We start from the raw sequence: 18811 nt of genomic DNA, 5'->3' as shown, positions 1-18811 counted from the left end.
CTCTAGAGGAGATCTGCATGGAGGAATGGGCCAAAATACCAGCAACAGTGTGTGAAAACCTTGTGAAGACTTACAGAAAACGTTTGACCTGTGTCATTGCCAACAAAGGGTATATAACAAAGTATTGAGATAAACTTTTGTTATTGACCAAATACTTATTTTCCACCATAATTTGCAAATAAATTCATTAAAAATCCTACAATGGGATTTTCTGGATTTGTTTTTCTCATTTTGTCTGTCATAGTTGAAGTGTACCTATGATGAAAATTACAGGCCTCTCTCATCTTTTTAAGTGGGAGAACTTGCACAATTGGTGGCTGACTAAATATTTTTTTGCCCCACTGTATGAGGGTATTTATTTCTAAAATCGGGTGAACAGTGTAGGAATTACAGAACTTTTTATGTCGTCCCCCCAATTTTAGGGGCTCAAAACTAAATTGGACAAACTAACAATCATACATTAAATTGTGAGTTTTAATACTTGGTTGCAAATCTTTCAGTCAATGACTGCCTGAAGTTTGGAACCCATAGACATCACCAGATGCTGGGTTTGTTCCCTGGTGATGCTCTGCCAGGCCTTTACTGCAGCGGTCTTCAGTTCCTGCTTGTTCTTGGGGCGTTTTGCCTTCAGCAAGTGAAATGCATGTTCAATTGGATTCTGGTCACGTGATTGCCATTGCAGAACATTCCACTTCTTGGACTTAAAAAAAAAGTATTGGGTTGCTTTCGCAGTATGGTTCGGGTCAGTGTCCATCTGCACTGTGAAGCGCAGTCCAATAAGTTATGTAAGTCTGTATTTACTCTGGTGAAGTCTTCTCTTGAACGTTGACTTTGACACAGATACGCCTACCTCCTGGAGGGTGTTCTTGATCTGGCCAACTGTTGTGAAGGGGTTTTTCTTCACCAGGGAAATAGCCGATCAGTCCAATTACTTTTGGTCCCTTAAAAAACGGGGGGACCATATATAAAATGTTCTGTAATTCCTACACCGTTCACCCAACTTGGAGGTAAATACCCTCAAATTAAAGCTCAAAGTCTGCACTTTCAGCTCATATTCATTATTTAATTTCAACTCCAATATGCTGTGGAAGACAGCTAAAATAATAATAACTTGGTCAATGCCCAAATATTTATGGACCTGACTATATATTGAAGCTTTGCTCTGGCATTGAGCTACCCGAAGGAGCAGAGCCAATCCCCAATACCTAATGTATTGTTAATCTTTTCTAATAAATGGTTAAACGAATACATGGCATTTCCTTTCTGAAATCTATTGCATGCTAATGACTACAGTCGTGGCGAAAAGTTTTGAGAATGACACAAATATTAATTTTTCACAAAGTCTGCTGCCTTAGTTTGTATGATGGCAATTTGCATATACTCCAGAATGTTATGAAGAGTGATCAGGTGAAAGTCCCTCTTTGCCATGCAAATGAACTGAATCCCCCAAAAACATTTACACTGCATTTCAGCCCTGCCACAAAAGGACCAGCTGACATCATGTCAGTGATTCTCTCGTTTACACAGGTGTGAGTGCTGATGAGGACAAGGCTGGAGATCACTCTGTCATGCGGATTGAGTTTGAATAACAGACTAGAAGCTTCAAAAGGAGGGTGGTGCTTGGAATCATTGTTCTTCCTCTGTCAACCACGGTTACCTGCAAGGAAACACGTGCCGTCATCATTGCTTTGCACAAAAAGGGCTTCACAGACAAGGATATTGCTGCCAGTAAGATTGCACCTAAATCAACTATTTATCGGATCATCAAGAACTTCAAGGAGAGCTGTTCAGTTGAAGAAGGCTTCAGGTCGCCCAAGAAAGTCCAGCAAGCGCCAGGACTGTCTCCTAAAGTTGATTCAGCTGCAGAATTGGAGCACCACCAGTACAGAGCCTGCTCAGGAATGGCCGCATGCAGGTGTGAGTGCATCTGCACGCACAGTGAGGCAAATACTTTTGGAGGATGGCCTGGTGTCAAGAAGGGCAGCAAAGAAGCCGCTTCTCTCCAGGAAAAACATCAGGGACAGACTGATATTCTGCAAAAGGTACAGGGATTGGACTGCTGAGGACTGGGGTAAAGTCATTTTCTCTGATGAATCCCCTTTCCGGATTGTTTCGGGCATCCGGAAAAAAGCTTGTCCGGAGAAGACAAGGTGAGCGCTACCATCAGTCTTGTGTCATGCCAACAGTAAAGCATCCTGAGACCATTCATGTGTGGGGTTGCTTCTCAGCCAAGGGAGTGGGCTCACTCACAATTTTGCCTAAGAACACAGCCATGAATAAAGAGTGGTACCAACATATCTTCCGAGAGCAACTTCTCCCAACCATCCAGGAACAGTTTGGTGACGAACAATGCCTTTTCCAGCATGATGGAGCACCTTGCCATAAGGCACAAGTGAGAACAAAGTGGCTCGGGGAACAAAACATTGATATTTTGGGTCCATGGCCAGGAAACTCCCCAGACCTTAATCCCATTGAGATCTTGTGGTCAATCCTCAAGAGGTGGGTGGACAAACAAAAACCCACAAATTCTGACAAACTCCAAGCATTGATTATGCAAGAATGAGCTGCCATCAGTCAGGATATGGCCCAGAAGTTAATTGACAGCATGCCAGGGCGGATTGCAGAGGTCTTGAAAAAGAAGGGTCAACACTGCAAATATTGACTCTTTGCATCAACTTCATGCAATTGTCAATAAAAGCCTTTGACACTTATTTACAAATGCTTGTAATTATATTTCAGTATTCCATAGTAACATCTGACAAAAATATCTAAAGACACTGAAGTAGCAAACTTTGTGGAAATTAATATTTGTGTCATTCTCAAAACTTTTGGCCTCGACTGTACAGTAGAATTCGTGTGACTGAGTTTCCTCAACCATAGTGTATAGCTACAGAAATGGTGTGTGCATCGTGCTGCCAGACAGACTCTCCATAGAAGAAGCCCTGCAGGCTCAGTGTGGCTGCTGCATGGCACTGATACAGTGGTGGTGCCCTCTCTGCTCTGCCAATCAGGAGGGCAAGAGCCTGGTGTATTCTCACCTCTCTACCATCTGCTTGTACCGTGGGATATCTCTGGCATACAGCAACTTGTTGATAGGAGAGTCCTAGAGGGGGGAAAACATTTACATTTTATACTCGAAACACAGTATGGTTACATGAATGTTGAGAACCTGCATGCTCTCATTCTCTATCTAGTATTCTTTCTTTCTTTCATCTCTACTCTCCCTTATTTTCTGCTAGACCTTCCGTTCCCCCTTAGCATCCTCCGTAAGGTCTCCTCTCCCTGTGTTTGGCTCACCCTGCCCAGCTTGTGCTCTGCGATGGTACATGAGTCCATAAAGGTCTGGGCTATGACAGACAGCACAGCATCCACATGGTCCGATGCCTGAACATCAAAGATGAACTGGGGGTTCTTCAGGATGTTGATCCAGAACCTCAGGGGTAAACTGGTGGGAAAACAAATCAACAAACAAGTCGCACCATATAAATTGCAGAAATAACTTAAGTCTATTCAATGACAAAGCCCTGGGCCCAGATTCCCAAAACACTACACAAAAAAATATAAAACATGAAAGAAATTAAAAATAAATAAACCCAATGTAGCCGTTTATTTTTTGTTGTTGTACTTTTTTACCCCTTTTTCTCCCCAATTTCATGATATCTAAATTGGTAGTTACAGTCTTGTCCCATCGCTGCAACTCCAGTACGAATTCGGGAGAGGCGAAGGTCGAGAGCTATGCGTCCTCCGAAACATGACCCTGCAAAGCCGCACTGCTTCTTGACACTGCTAGCTTAACCCGGAAGCCAACCGCACCAATGTGTTGGAGGAAACAACGTATAACTGGCCAATTCCCCATTCAACCACTGGCGAAATCTCCACACAAATGATCTCAAACTGTGTTTCTAATACACAATGAAATTAAAACACAGACTACCCCGTGCTGATCAGGAAACTGTTTAGTATGTTGTGGTGGACTCATTACAATTGCTTCACGGAGTCTGGCAAAAGTATGTTTGTTGTGTAGTTAGCCACTGACTGGCTCTGAATTCACTGTCAACATGCAGTCAACGCTATAACCACGTTTGGAGTTAACTACAGTGGTTGCTCAATTAAAAGTTTTGCGCTTATGCCGCGACCATTTGTGGTAGATGGTGGCAGATTGTTGTAAATTGCGTCATTCTGTCATTGCATCACACTATCACAAGGGGGAGTAAGAACGCTGATCTATTGGTAGTCTGAACTGTGGAACAAATTGACTATATTTTGGTAAATTAATGGAGGTGTGAATGTTTCAGTCCAAGAGTCTCTCTTCTCTGGCATTAGAGTCCTGCAAAATTGCTGGCGGGTGGTCCCAGAGTTGAGAGATAACTTGGGTAAATACAATGGTGCAATTACACTCGACATGTGGACAGACGATTTTCGAAAAATAGGTACTGTGGGCTTTTGGTTTCTCTCCCTCTAAAAAGAGACAGAAAAAAATTCTAAATAACAAACTGACTTCATTTACCACAGTGTGAAAGAGTGATAGCCCCTCTATATGAAATGAGTTTCTGAAACGGAGTCCTTCTTTGCTGATGTGAAGAATATACTGAATGAAAGAGTCCAGCGAGGATAGGGAGGGGAAAAACGTTGCTGATATTTTCAAGACCTGAGTTACTTTTTTTTTTTTTTTTAATCTATGAAATGTACTAGTTTATTTAGGCAATTTAATTAATTTAGGCTTAGCCTATTTAGAAGGCTATGCCACAGCATAACACTATATTTGTCAGCAAAGCTGAGTGATCAAAATAAATAAGTACCGACATTCTTTCTGATAGTCTTTAAAAAATAAATGTTTTGACAAAGTTAATCTGTTGTGTGGGTTCAATTATTTGTGACGCTGTGGTTACAATAAAGAATGTAAACAAAATAAATCTTATTTATAATGAATAATCAGATGCGTGTTGCAAGCTTGTAATTTTTTCCTTATTTAAAATATATTTTTTTAATTTAATTTTTTTAGACAATACATACACACAAACGACAACTACATCACACCTGCCCAAACCCACCTGCTAACACCCCCATCTCCAGCGCCCACCTCACTCTCCGCCACATGGCCTCAAACTGCACCATTTTCTCTCCGTCGCCCACTTGCACATTGAACATTTGGATAATAAAGCATTTAAAAAGGCTTACATTGGTTGATTATCATTCAAGTACCGTAATTTCCGGACTATTAAGCGCACCTGAATATAAGCCGCACCCACTGTACCGGTTACAATACCGGTACATTGAAACAAATGAACTTTACACAGGCTTTAACGAAACACGGCTTGTAACAAAAAAACAAACATTTGCAGTAAGCTTTAGTTGTCTTTTTGCACTGAGTCAATTCCTCACGCTGCTGTTTCCAACGTCTTATCATCGACTCATTAAGACCAAGCTCCCGTGCAGCAGCTCTATTTCCTTTTCCAACAGCCAGATCAATCACCTTCAACTTGAAAGCTGCATCATATGCATTTCTCCGTGTCTTTGCCATGATGAGGGTGACAAAATGACTACCGTAATCAGAATGATGGGAAGTTTGAGAGCGCTCGATTTAATCTAAACAGTAAACAAAAAAGTTGTTTGACCTTAACCCGTTCGGCAATTTCATTGGTCTAATGAAAGCTTCATGCCGCCAAAAAACTGAGCACGTCACAGAATGTGTTTCTTTGAAAAAAAAAAATTGAAAGCGGGAAAAATCCATATATTAGCCCCGTCATTGTTTAAGCCGCGAGGTTCAAAGCCTGGGAAAAAAGTTGCGGCTTATAGTCCGGAATTTATGGTATTCGTTAAAAAAAAAAAGAAGATTAACGAGAAAAGTATCTCACTGCACCCTTATACAGTGCCTTCGGAAAGTATTCAGACCCTTTGACTTTTTCCACATTTTGTTACATTACAGCCCTATTCTAAAATGGAATAAATAAATAAAAATCCTCAGCAATCTACATACAATACCCCATAATGATGAAGCAAAAAAAAGCTTTAAGAACTTTTTGCTAATTTCTTACAAATAAAAAACAGAAATACTTTATTTACATAAATATTCAGACAGAAATACTTTATTTACATCAGTATTCAGACCCTTTGCTATGAGACTCGAAATGGACCTCGGGTCCATCCTGTTTCCATTGATCATCCTTGAGATGTTTCTACAACTTGATTGGAGTCCCTCTGTGGTAAACTTGATTGATTGGACATGATTTGGAAAGGCACATGAACTCAGCAAAAAAAGAAACGTCCTCTCACTGTCAACTGCGTTTATTTTCAGCTAACTTAACATGTGTAAATATTTGTATGAACAAAACAAGATTCAACAACAGACATAAACTGAACAAGTTCCACAGACATGTGACTAACAGAAATTGAATAATGTGTCCCTGAACAAAGGGGGGGGGGGGGTGTCAAAATCAAAAGTAACAGTCAGTATCTGGTGTGGCCACCAACTGCATTAGGTACTGCAGTGTATCTCCTCCTCATGGACTGCACCAGATTTTCCAGTTCTTGCTGTGAGATGTTACACCACTCTTCCACCAACGCACCTGTAAGTTACCGGACATTTCTGGGGGGAAATGGCCCTAGCCCTCTCCCTCCGATCCAACAGGTCCCAGACGTGCTCAATGGGATTGAGATCCGGGCTCTTCGCTGGCCATGGCAGAACACTGACATTCCTGTCTTGCAGGAAATCACACACAGAATGAGGGTCATGTCAGGATGAGCCTGCAGGAAGGGTACCACATGAGGGAGGAGGATGTCTTCCCTGTAACGCACAGCGTTGAGATTGCCTGCAATGACAACAAGCTCAGTCCGATGATGATGTGACACACCGCCCCAGACCATGACGGACCCTCCACCTCCAAATCAATCCCGCTCCAGAGTACAGGCCTCGGTGTAACGCTCATTCCTTCGACGATAAACGTGAATCCGACCAACACCCCTGGTGAGACAAAACCGCGACTCGTCAGTGAAGAGCACTTTTTTCCAATCCTGTCTGACAGGGTCTGCAAAAAGAGACGTTTCTTTTTTTGCTGAGTTTACTTGTCTATATAAGGTCCCACTGTTGACAATGCATGTCAGAGCAAAAGACAAGCCATGAGGTCGAAGGAATTGTTTGTAGAGCTCTGAGACAGAATTGTTTTTGTGGCTCGATACAATTCTGCAGCATTGAAGGTCCCAAAGAACACAGTGGCCTCCATCATTCTTATATGGAAGAATTTTGGAACCACCAAGCCTCTTCCTAGAGCTCGCCAAGCGAACAAACTGAGCAATTGGGGGAGAAGGGACCAAGAACCTGATGGTCACAGAGCTCTAGAGTTCCTCTGTGAAGATGGGAGAACCTTCCAGAAGGACAACCATCTCTGCAGATCTCCACCAATCAAGCATTTATTGTAGAGTGGCCAGATGGAAGCCACTCCTCAGTAAAGGGCACATGACAAACCGCTTGAAATTTGTCAAAAGGCACCTTAAAATTCTCAGAAGATTCTCTGGACCTGAGCTTCATCAATAAGTGCATCGATGACATTGTACCCACAGTGACTGTACGTACATACCCCAACCAGACTACAAAAGGAAGCACAGCCGAGATCTGCCCAGTGACACGAGCCTACCAGACGAGCTAAAGTACTTCTATGCTCGCGTCAAGGCAAATAACACAAACATGCATGAGAGCACAAGCTGTTCCAGAAGACTGTGTGATCACGCTCTCCACAGCCGATGTGAGTAAGACCTTAAACAGGTAAGCATTCACAAGGCCGCAGGGCCAGACGGATTACCAGGACGTGTACTCTGAGCATGCGCTGACCAACTGGCAAGTGTCTTCACTGACATTTTCAACCTCTCCCTGTTCGAGTCTGTAATATCAACATGTTTTAAGCAGAACACCATAGTGCCTGTGCCCAAGAACACTAAGGTAACCTGCCTAAATGACTACCGAACCCTACCACTCACGTCTGTAGCCATGAAGTGCTTTGAAAGGCTGGTCATGGCTCACAACACCATTATCCCAGAAACCCTAGACCCACTCCAATTTGCATACCGCACCAACAGATCCACAGATGATGCAATCTCTATTGCACTCCACACTGCTAAGGACCCTGGGACTAAACACCTCCCTCTGCAACTGGATCCTGGACTTCCAGACGGGCCATCCCCAGGTGGTATGGGTAGGAAACAACACATCTGCCACGGTGATCGTCAACACAGGGGCCCCTCAAGGGTGCGTGCTCAGTCCCCTCCTGTACTCCCTGTTCACTCATAACTGCACGGCTAGGCACGACTCCAACACCATCATTAAGTTTGCCGATGACACAACAGTGGTAGGCCTGATCACCGACAACGATAAGACAGCCTATAGGGAGTAGGTCAGAGACCTGGCCGTGTGGTGCCAGGACAACAAACTCTCCCTCAACGTGATCAAGACAAAGGTGATGATTGTGGACTACAGGAAAAGGAGGACCGAGCACACCCCCATTCTCGACAGAGATGCAGTGGAGCAGGTTGAGAGCTTCAAGTTCCTTGGTGTCCACATCACCAACAAACTAACATGGTCCAAGCACACCAAGACAGTTGGTAAGAGGGCACGGCAAAACCTATTCCCCCTCAGGAGACTGAAAAGATTTGGCATGGGTCCTCAGATCCTCAAAAGGTTCTACAGCTGCACCATCGATAGCACCACTGCCTGGTATGGCAACTGCTTGGCCTCCGACCGCATCACTGCCTGGTACGGCAACTGCTCGGCCTCCGACCGCAAGGCACAACAGAGGGTAGTGCGAACGGCCCTGTACATCACTGGGGCCAAGCTTCCTGCCATCCAGGACCTCTATACCAGGCGCTGTCAGAGGAAGGCCCTAATCAAAGACTCCAGCCACCGTAGTCATAGACTGTTCTCTCTGCTACCACACAGCAAGCGGTACCGGAGCGCCAAGTCTAGGTCCAAAAGGCTAAACAGCTTCTACCCCCAAGCCATAAGACTCCTGAACAGCTAATCAAATGGCTTCCCAGACTATTTGCTAAATTAACAAGTTGATGTCGAAGCAATAAAGCCTCCACTACTAAGCACAGTTAAAAATAAAAAGGTTTCACATATTTTCAAGACCTGAGCTATTTAATGTAGGTGTTTCATTTATTACATTTACTTGTGGAATGTTACCGAATAGATAACAATATAAATAATAATCTGATGGCATTGGTAGAGAGTCAGGCGGAGAAGGGAATGAAAGTGCACTGTAAGTACGCAACAACGCTGTGGGCAATGTGTAAATGGTTTAGCAGCCTTTCCAATAAATTGGAATACAAAAGAAGCCATCCACTCTTGATGGGCTATCAGCAGGACAATAGACTCTTGCTGAGTTTAGGGACTTTAAAATGTATTAATGGATGTTTGCGAGGCATGTCACTTCACCCAACTCTTTGCAAAGCCCACCACATGCACTGTTTTTTAACCACATCTGGATCATAACAAATTACTATGGGAATAAATATCCCTGAATGACAAAAATATTGGAATAAAGTAGGCTAATGCAATTGAAGGCAACAAATTGTTGCTTACTGAAACACCCAAAGTCATCCAATTGTTATAATAGGATTTGAAGCAATAGCCTACCCGTGTGTACAAACAAATTATAATCAATCCCATATGGTCTGTTATAACAAAACAAAAAAGGTTTTAAAGTCTCTAGAACAGCCAATATTAATTCAATCGCTTTTGCTGACATGTTGCAGTTAATTGTTTAAATTATTCAAGGCTCCCTTTGTTATTTGGTTTTATAACTAAAATGCTTGACTGTATTGAAAGACATGGATGACTTGTATGCTGTGTGATGAGATGCACAAATGAATGAATGATTGATACTGTATATGGCAACAATGGCTGACAGTAAAATACTATGAGGTCATGCACAACATGCCATACCATTCCGCAGCAACCCACAAGCTGTGCTGTGGTATGACTCAACTTTTAAAGGAAGAACCACTGTAGTCCACTAAAATCGTATCCTGATGTTGACAGCAGATGGGAGTTGTATTGGAAGCACTGCTAACAAACATACATTTTCAGAAAACACGTTATATTAAGTGGCGAGCTAGCACTCGCAACGTTTGGTGTTCAATGAGAGAGCCAACTAACCAGCTAAGCTAGCAAACAATGTAACAAAACTATAATTTTGGATTAGAAAAATACTCCAAAAGGCTCAGCATTTCAGGAATCACAGTAGCAAGTACCCCCGCTGCAATTTAGCCATTTAAACATGTATAAAAAATAAAAAGTACATTTTTGTCCTAGGCTTTCTTGCGATTTAAATGTGAGCTTGTCCGAAGTGTAGTGGTGGGGAGTTGACTCCAAAATAATCGATTCCTCGACTCCCAGTGTTGACGCCTAAGATTTTTTTTTCTGTATTTTTGCAAGAGGAAACTTTTACGTAGTCTACTTCGAGAACCAACTCTCGAACCAACTCTCACAGAACAGAAAAAGCGAGGGAGAGAGAGATGGGAGGGGCACAGCCATGCATGTCGGCCACCAGGCAGACCGTCAGAACTGTGCATTGGTAATCAAAATATGTAGGCTATCGCAATGCTGTATTTCGCAATTTATTTACTTGCAATGTCTTGCGCAAGTTCACTAAAGAAGGGGCTATCAATGATTAGGCTGAGCTATTCTACACGTAACAGACCGAAGACCAAACAAACACTAACGTTTTTCATAGTGAAGAGAAAGAGGAGCAGGCGAGGGAGACAGTCCGATCTGTGCATCTTGGTAATCTGTATCTAGCAATGCCTCTTAAATTCACCAAAAGTATATATTAGGCTATCAATGAGTATAGCTAAGCCATACTTCATAGTGCCAGTAAATTGAAGTTGAACATCGCCAAATGCATCAGTTTAATTAGGCCTAAATGTGCAACAAAAAGTATTGCCTATAGCTTAAAACCTTGGCTGGCTGTTGATGTCCTAGGTCAGGGCTCTCCAACCCTGTTTCCGGAGAGCTACTTTGCTGTAGGTTTTCACTCCAACCCAGTTGTAACTAACCTGATTCAGTTTATCATCAACCAGATAATTATTGAATCGGATGTGCTAGATTAGTGTTGGAGTGAAAACCTACAGGATGGTAGCTCTCCACGTCCTAGGCAATAGATCGCAAAGCAGCATCCCCGCTAAACTTTTTGGAAATGGCAAGTTCACTTTCTCATCCATAAACAGTCAAGTGCAAATACTGTTTAAAAGCAGCTCAAATAAACAGGATATGGGGTATTGTTATTAGGAAGGATGTCTACCATATTCAAACAAAATAGGCCTCATGTCAGTCCTCTAGAACGTAAATGTAGTCTTCCTAGTAGGACTCTGCAATAATGAGGTGGTGTGTATGTGTGCGCATTCGTTTCAGTGTGTTTTGGGAGTCGAGCAAGAGTCAACTCCTTTTGACTCCAATCACAGGAGTCGGGATCAGAGTTGACTACAAAAATCCTAGAGTAGTGCACCACTACAGAGGTGTCGGACTCGACGACAGTTGCTATCAATTGGAGCGCTGCAATTGGTTGCCAAAAATTCTGGGGCGGGGCTTAGCAAAGGGAAAATTGGATGCCAAATTAAAGTGCTTGGGAACCTAACCCACGATTTTTAGGGGATGAGTGTAGCTAGGCAACCGATCGAGCTAGCTATGCTAGCAATGGCAATCATGTTAGAATATTTCTTACTGAGATTACTGTTCTAAAAATATTCTTGAGTTTAAAATAATCAATAGTGAAACTTTCAGATGAAGTTTGTGTGAATTAAACATGGTTAATTGCTTTAATTAGCCATCTTGGAATTAAGAATTTCAATAACTTTTTTTTTAAGAATCACATTTCTGAACTTTTTTCTTAAGAACAAAAATAACAAATAACGTAAGAACATTTCCAATAATCTTTTTTCAAATACATTCTACACAGGACCTTCTGATCAGCATGTTTACATGGGCGGGAGTAGGCTTTCTATGGTAAATAGACAGAGAGTTCCAAACTTCTCTGACAACAACAGCTAGTTTTCAGTTTTCCCCTCCCTACTCAGACCACTCCCCCCTTACAAAAATGTACTTTCACTTGTACCGTGGTATAGTCTGAATCATGTAAATGCACCATGGTTTTATTGTTGGTCCTAGTTTGTCTAACATTAAAAAAAGGACAATAGTTGCTGTCAAAAGGGTAATAGTTTCTGTATTAATAGTACCATTTTTTGCTCAAGTTTGGGTTCCCTGTGTTGCAAACCAGAAATGTGGGAGTGTGAGATATATGGTAGCCTTTGGCATTTTGTAATAATTTATTTGTAGTCAAGGGGTGTTTTGCTTGTTTCGGCACGCAGAGCGAGCCGCTTGCTCTAGTGGTTGCTTCACGCACTCTCACTCTGCAGTGGCTCTAGCCTGCCTAGTCATTTCAATGAGAAAGGCAACTGAAAACTAAAGTGAGAAGCTTCATAGAAATAAATTATTTTAAACCTCATCTTTACGGTGAGCGAGTTCTGAAGTACAGAATATGAAACACCAAGTTAAGCGGAGTGTAATGATACAATATTCTTTATGACGTTAAAAGTCTGTTAATATAGAAGCTAACATTAGCTCCAGTCAGTCATGCTGCAGAGGACTCCTACAAACATTCATACAGAGTGTAAAAAAAGGGGAAAATAGTAACTTGCTGTTTGTGATACAATACATGACCAAAGGTATGTGGACACCTGCTCGTCAAACATTTCATTCCAAAATCATGGGCATTAATATGGAGTTTCTGTATGGGCCTCGCTTTGTGCACAGGGGCATTGTCAAGCTTAAACAGGAAAGGGCATTCCCCAAACTAATGCCACAAAGTTGGAAGCACAGAATCGTCTAGAATGTCATTGTATGCTGTGGCGTTAAGATTTCCCTTCACTGGAAGGGGCCTAGCCCGAACCATGAAAAACAGCCCCAGACCATTATTCCTTCTCCACCAAACTTTACAGTTGGTACTACGCATTCGGGCAGGTAGCGTTCTCCTGGCATCCGCCAAACCCAGATTCGTCCGTCAGACTGCCAGATGGTGAAGAGTGATTAATCACTCCAGAGAACGTGTTTCCACTCCTCCAGAGTTCAATGGCAGCGAGCTTTACACCCCTCCAGTGATTTAGGCTTGTACGTGAGAATGCTCAGCCATGGAAATCAATTTCATGAAGCTCCCGACAAACAGTTCTTGTGCTGACATTGCTTCCAGAGGCAGTTTGGATCTCGGTAGTGAGTGTTGCAACCGACAGATGTTTTTAACGCACTACACGCTTCAGCACTCGCCGGTCCCGTTCTGTGAGCTTGTGTTGCCTACCACTTTGCAGCTGAGCTGTTGTTGCTCCTAGACGTTTCCACTTCACAACAGCACTTACAACAGCACTTACAGTTGGCCGGTACAGCTCTAGCAGGGCAGATATTTAACAAACTGACTTGTTGGAAAGGTGGCATCCTATGACAGTGCCACGTTGAAAGTTACTGAGCTCTTCAGTAAGGCCATACTTCTGCCAATGTTAGTGTATGGAGATTGCATGGCTGTGTGCTCAATTTTATACACCTGTCAGCAACGGGTGTGGCTGAAATAGCCAAATCCACTAATTTGAAGGGGTGTCCACATACACTATATACACACAAGTATGTTGAGAATGAAATGAGAATGCATTTATGAAATATGATAACATATCTTTTTACAAATTGTTGGTTTTAGTATGTTGGCTATTTAGAATTGTATAAGAGTAGTCAGTTGAGAAAGAGCCAACTGAAAACTGTATTGAAGAAAGAAGCACCGCATACTCATTATTTTAAACCTTAACTTCAAGGTGTCAGACTCCCTTCATAAGGGATATCGCCTTTTGCTCAACTCCCAAAACACACTGAAACGGCTGCGCACAAACCATATTAGAGTCCTACTAGGAACTAGGAAGACTAATTTTGCGTTCTAGGGAGGACTGTCATGAACCTAATGTTGCCCACTTACTTATCAAGATATAAAAAGGCTTATTTTGTTTGAATACAGTGCAGGAACTAGAATATTGCAGTGATATTTCTGCAGTACGCACCCTTGACATGGGATCATGGGATGATGCGGCGCCAATAAGCCAATTCTTTGCCGTGTTATATAGCCCTATTCGGATATTACTAGAGAAGTCTTTATGTAATTATTATCCAAGCACGTGCGTATTCCAGAAGATGAATCGCACAGGATAATTTTGGCCAGTTGTAATTATATATATTTTCATTCAATTGACCTATTGAAGCTTGCAGTGGAGGTTTGTATTCTTGGCGTGAAGATATTTCAACATCTAGACGATAATAAGCTACACTGATAACTTGTGCTTGGCTGCCAAATGTATAGGTGTCCCTAGGGCTGTGGTGGAAATTTTGTCAGCAAACAAGATGCACCCGAGTTTAATTTCGAGTCTCATAGCAAAAGTTCTGAGTACTTATGTAAATAAGGTTGTTCTGTTTTTAATAAATTTGCACAAATTTCTAAAAACCTGCTTTTGCTTTATCATTATGGGGTATTACGTGTAGATTGATGAGGGGGTAAACATTTTTTTATCAACTTTAGAATAAGGCTGTAATGTAACAAAATGTCGAAAAAGGTGTCTGAATACTTTCCGAATGCACTGTGTGTGAAATAAGTTTGGATTTAGAAAGGGCCATTATCATACAGCTGTCGGAACAGGGGCAGGGTAACAAAATATATCCGTATGAACTTGAATAACGAATGGAGGAAAGCAAAGCAATGTGCTTAATATTAGGAAAGCTGAGAAATAAATATAATAGGCCTAGCCTATAGAAAGCTGATGGGATCCTGCTCTTTTTAATAGAGGTCATCAAAACTCTTTTCTCACACAATTGCTTAGCATACTCTATAGAAATGTTGCACAACACGGCTTAACACTTAGTGTACAAAACATTAGGAACATCTGCTCTTTCCATGACAGACTGACCAGGGGAATGCTATGATCCCTTATGTCACCTGTTAAATCCACTTCAAAATCAGTGTAGATGAAGGGGAGGAGACAGGTTAAATAAAATATTCCAACTGCCCCTTGCTCTCCCTCACTGGCTTACCTGCTGTTTCTCTTCGCTATGAAATATGCCAGTGTCTGTTGCATGTAGAAGAGCCTACCCATTGATAGCCCCTACTTTCATGAACTTTGGAGACATTGCAAGCCAAGAAATGAAGAGATATAGCTTTTGATTACCGATGCTATGCATGATTTTGACTGTCTGCCTGGTGGCCAACCTTGCCTACCTATGCCCCTCCCCTGGCTCTACCACGAAAGATAAGAGTTTGTGTTCTTGGAAGTAGCTTATGTCAACTACTCAGACTCTGTTGCAAAAAAACTGAATCTTAAGAGTCGAGGAAAATGGGAGCCGACGGGGAAGGAGTCGAGGAAGCAATTATTTTGGAGTCGACTCTCCACCACTATCCCTTCATTCTTCTTACAATACCATATCCAGATCAGAAGGTTTAAGATGGTACACTACACTACTAGATCATGTGTGTTGTGGTTTTTCGCTATGAGCTAAAGGGGTTTAAGAGGGTACACTAGGCCTAAGCTTTGCCACTGCAGAGCGAGAAGTCAATGTTGCATTATGTGAGGACCATAAATTACTACATTTTTGGTCACTTTACCCGAAAAATGGTGGGACACGGAACATCATGATAATACAACTACCATGCTTTCATGGTTCACATGCGGCTAGTACAAAAATATGGCTTTTTTTCATTGTACTACCACAGTACATTTTTGTTCTATGGTAGTACAATGAAAAACAATACTTTGGTACCATCATGTTTTTTTGTTGATTAAAAAATTCCATTAAAAAATGTCATGGTACTATCATTGTTTTCTGGTCAACTCCATGGCAGGAAAATACCATGGTACTGGTGAAAATACCATGGTATTTTCCTGCCATGGAGCTGACCAGAAAACAATGATAGTACCATGACATTTTTTAATTGTACTACCATGGTACATTTTGGTAAGGGCCAGACAGTCCTAGCAAAATTCTTGCTTGAGAAATAGTTTTGTTAAAAAGCTATTTTTGCCCATTTCAATGGAAATCGATTACAGTAAGGTACTTAATTGTTACCGAAAAATGATTTGATATTGATATAAAAAATGAGCCCAGGTCTGTATTGGTTACTGTAATTACAAAGGACAGGAAACACTTCGGTGTTCAAAAGCAAATGAGCCAATATAGTAGTACTGAGTTACCTGTTAGTCTTCCAGATGTGGATGGTCTCAGGGTCTGTAATGTTGTGCTGCAGAGCCTGCTCATCCAGCAGGTCAAAGAAGTACTTGACAGCCATGGGAACTGGCTGGTTTGTGCTCAGGATCACTGTGAACAAGTCATCCACAAACTTCTGCAATGTGCCCTGGGAGAGAGAGTAGGAAGATATGGGAATAAATATATGCACATACTGTTTGTTTGTGTGTGTGACTGCTTGTTTTTTGTGTTGTGCATGTGCGTTCTTGCACCTTCATGGAGAGTAGGCGTGTGAGGTAGATCTCGGGGATGGCCTTGGCCCTCTCTCTCTCCCTCTCTCTCAGACTGCCACGCCTGTGTTTGGGCAGGTCTGGCTCCTCATTGGCTTTCACCAGGTGCCAGAGCTTCACACCTCCCTCGTCCCCATCGTCCAACATGGGCGTCTCTGATAGAGGGACACACACGGTCAGACATCTCTGATATAGTCTAGTTACAGTGTATAAGTTTATGTTTCAAATGCAGCTCTTGTGCATTGTCCAAATTCGGTAGCAATATAGTATGGATGCTGAACAATATCCTATGACCATGCTGCACTTATGTGCCATAGATTAGTTGAGACTCAACTCTCTCCAGGAAAGTAGTCATGGTTGTCATTGTGGATGTGTTTGGAGTTCCGGGGTACCAGTGCAACAGTGGCTCCATCCGGAACCTGCAGACCATTTGTGAAATCATTAAATCAAATGAACAAAGTGAACCAAAAAAATACTTCACAGTCGTGTAGTTAGTAATTCTAGTTAAAGGGGATAGGGATGGGATGTGTGGCCTGCCGTTTCTGACCTTGTAGTGCTGCAGGGTGTTGAGGCGTTTCCAGGAGCCCTGCACCACCGACGTTAAGTCCTCGTCTGACAGGATCAGGTGACCTGCCATGCCCGCACGCCACTCTGATCAAGGACACAATGCAAAAGATTACCTACCAAAAAAGTTCATTATAACTGATGACCAAGGAAGGATTCTGTTGGCTTTGTCAATTCTAGAGTGTTTCAGGTTTATAGTACGCCCATTAACTTGGATAAATGTTCTTTGGCTTCATTTCTACCTGGCATGCCAGAATGGAAAAAGATGTCACCTTTTCAGATTGAACAGTGAATGATATAGAGCTGTAGTGGAGGCTCACCCAAGTGGAGAGAGTCTGTGTGGGGCCTCTGGGAGAAGGACATGCCCTTCCATGCCTGCTCCAGGACCTTCTCCTTCACCTGGGTTATGGTGTCACAGTCCAGCACCTTGGCAGGAGCGGTCTGGGGCACGCCACCGTTGCCTGTCGCTGGCATGAGGACATTCAGCGTCTGGAAGGTTAATGGTAGTTAATTAAATCACTACACAAAAAAAATGTGACTACTTCACCATGTTGCACAGCTCCTTTATTCCAGCCCCTGCTTTATAATGATAAACAAAGCCTGGATGTAGATGTGTAGTTATGGTAAAGGGACATCGGGGTTTGTGTGTGCTGTTCTCTCTCACCAAGGTTTTGTACTCTATGTCCTCGCGGAGTAGCCTGTTGTCGTTGAGTGTATACTTGGCCTTTCCCGTCACGGCGTCCACCGGTCCCTTGTCCACCTGGTGTTTAATGGCTCTAAACAGCATGTAGAAGGACTCCCCTGCAGTGTCCTAATAACACAGCACAGATGGGACATGTTTCTTTAACGGCCTCTTTAGTGAGGAGACACAGGGGGGGGGGGGGTGAATGGGGAGAGGGCAGGCTGAGCTACTCACCCTCAGGAAGGTGAACAGACAAATGGACATCCAGTTGGTCAGGAGCTTCTCGACCACCGATTCAGTTCTGAAACAGAACATGTTCCACGTGAATGTGTCCGACACGGATAAGAAAACCACAAGAGACTTTAAAAAGACACAGGAAGAAGCCTGCCATTACCCAAGACTGATGAGAACATATACTGATCAGCCCCCCCTCACCTTCGGAGCATGAGTTTGGGGTTCTTGGCCACGTACTGCACCACCAGGTCGTTTAGCAGAGTCTTGAGGATGTCAGTGAAGTACTCCAGCTTCCCATGCAGGGCCACGGTGAGCAGGGAGGCCACGTAGGCCCGGTCCCGAGGGGAGAAGGTCCGCTGCACCTCCAGGGTGTGGATGAACTGGGAGAGAGTGGCACAAAGGGGTCAAAACAGTGACACACTGAAAGTGAAGCATAACGTGCATACATTATATATTACCGCTGACGTTTTATAGTCTGAATGGTATTGAGAGGTACGGTAGAACAAGTTCACTTGTTCAGAGTTGGTTAAGGTTACCTTGGTGAGGAATAGTTTGCTGTTGAGGAGGTTGGACAGTTGAACCAGTCCCTGCTCCACCGTCTGTCTACGGCACTCCGGCACGTCCAAATCTCGCCTCAGTGGCGACTCCCGGTGGCCAGGGAAGAAAATGCGCTCTGCATACGCCTTGTAGTCCAGGAAGGGAATACCGGAACCCACCAGGTCACTTGAACAGTCCATCATCTCAGTCATCAGGTCTACACAGAGGAGGGAGGAAAATAGACCACATTGAGATCGT

At 42.9% G+C, this 18811-nt stretch overlaps 1 protein-coding gene across 2 annotated transcripts in view; it reads right to left on the bottom strand.

The window, feature by feature from the left end:
* Positions 1-18811, bottom strand: part of LOC115169007 (plexin-B1-like) — a 72759-nt gene that overhangs the window by 7618 nt on the left and 46330 nt on the right. For both annotated transcript variants that reach the window (XM_029724605.1, XM_029724606.1), the window contains 11 exons: positions 18553-18770; positions 18218-18396; positions 18017-18083; positions 17765-17911; positions 17421-17589; positions 17084-17187; positions 16871-16955; positions 16519-16691; positions 16255-16415; positions 3298-3445; positions 3039-3103 (listed from right to left, as the gene is read on the bottom strand). In XM_029724605.1, coding sequence (XP_029580465.1) covers positions 3039-3103; positions 3298-3445; positions 16255-16415; positions 16519-16691; positions 16871-16955; positions 17084-17187; positions 17421-17589; positions 17765-17911; positions 18017-18083; positions 18218-18396; positions 18553-18770 — 1516 coding nt within the window. The remainder of the gene's footprint in view (positions 1-3038; positions 3104-3297; positions 3446-16254; positions 16416-16518; positions 16692-16870; positions 16956-17083; positions 17188-17420; positions 17590-17764; positions 17912-18016; positions 18084-18217; positions 18397-18552; positions 18771-18811) is intronic.

The sequence above is a fragment of the Salmo trutta genome, chromosome 30 (genome assembly GCF_901001165.1).
Source record: "Salmo trutta chromosome 30, fSalTru1.1, whole genome shotgun sequence".
NCBI classification, from domain to species: domain Eukaryota; kingdom Metazoa; phylum Chordata; class Actinopteri; order Salmoniformes; family Salmonidae; genus Salmo; species Salmo trutta.
This window is presented reverse-complemented; position numbering and strand designations above follow the sequence as displayed.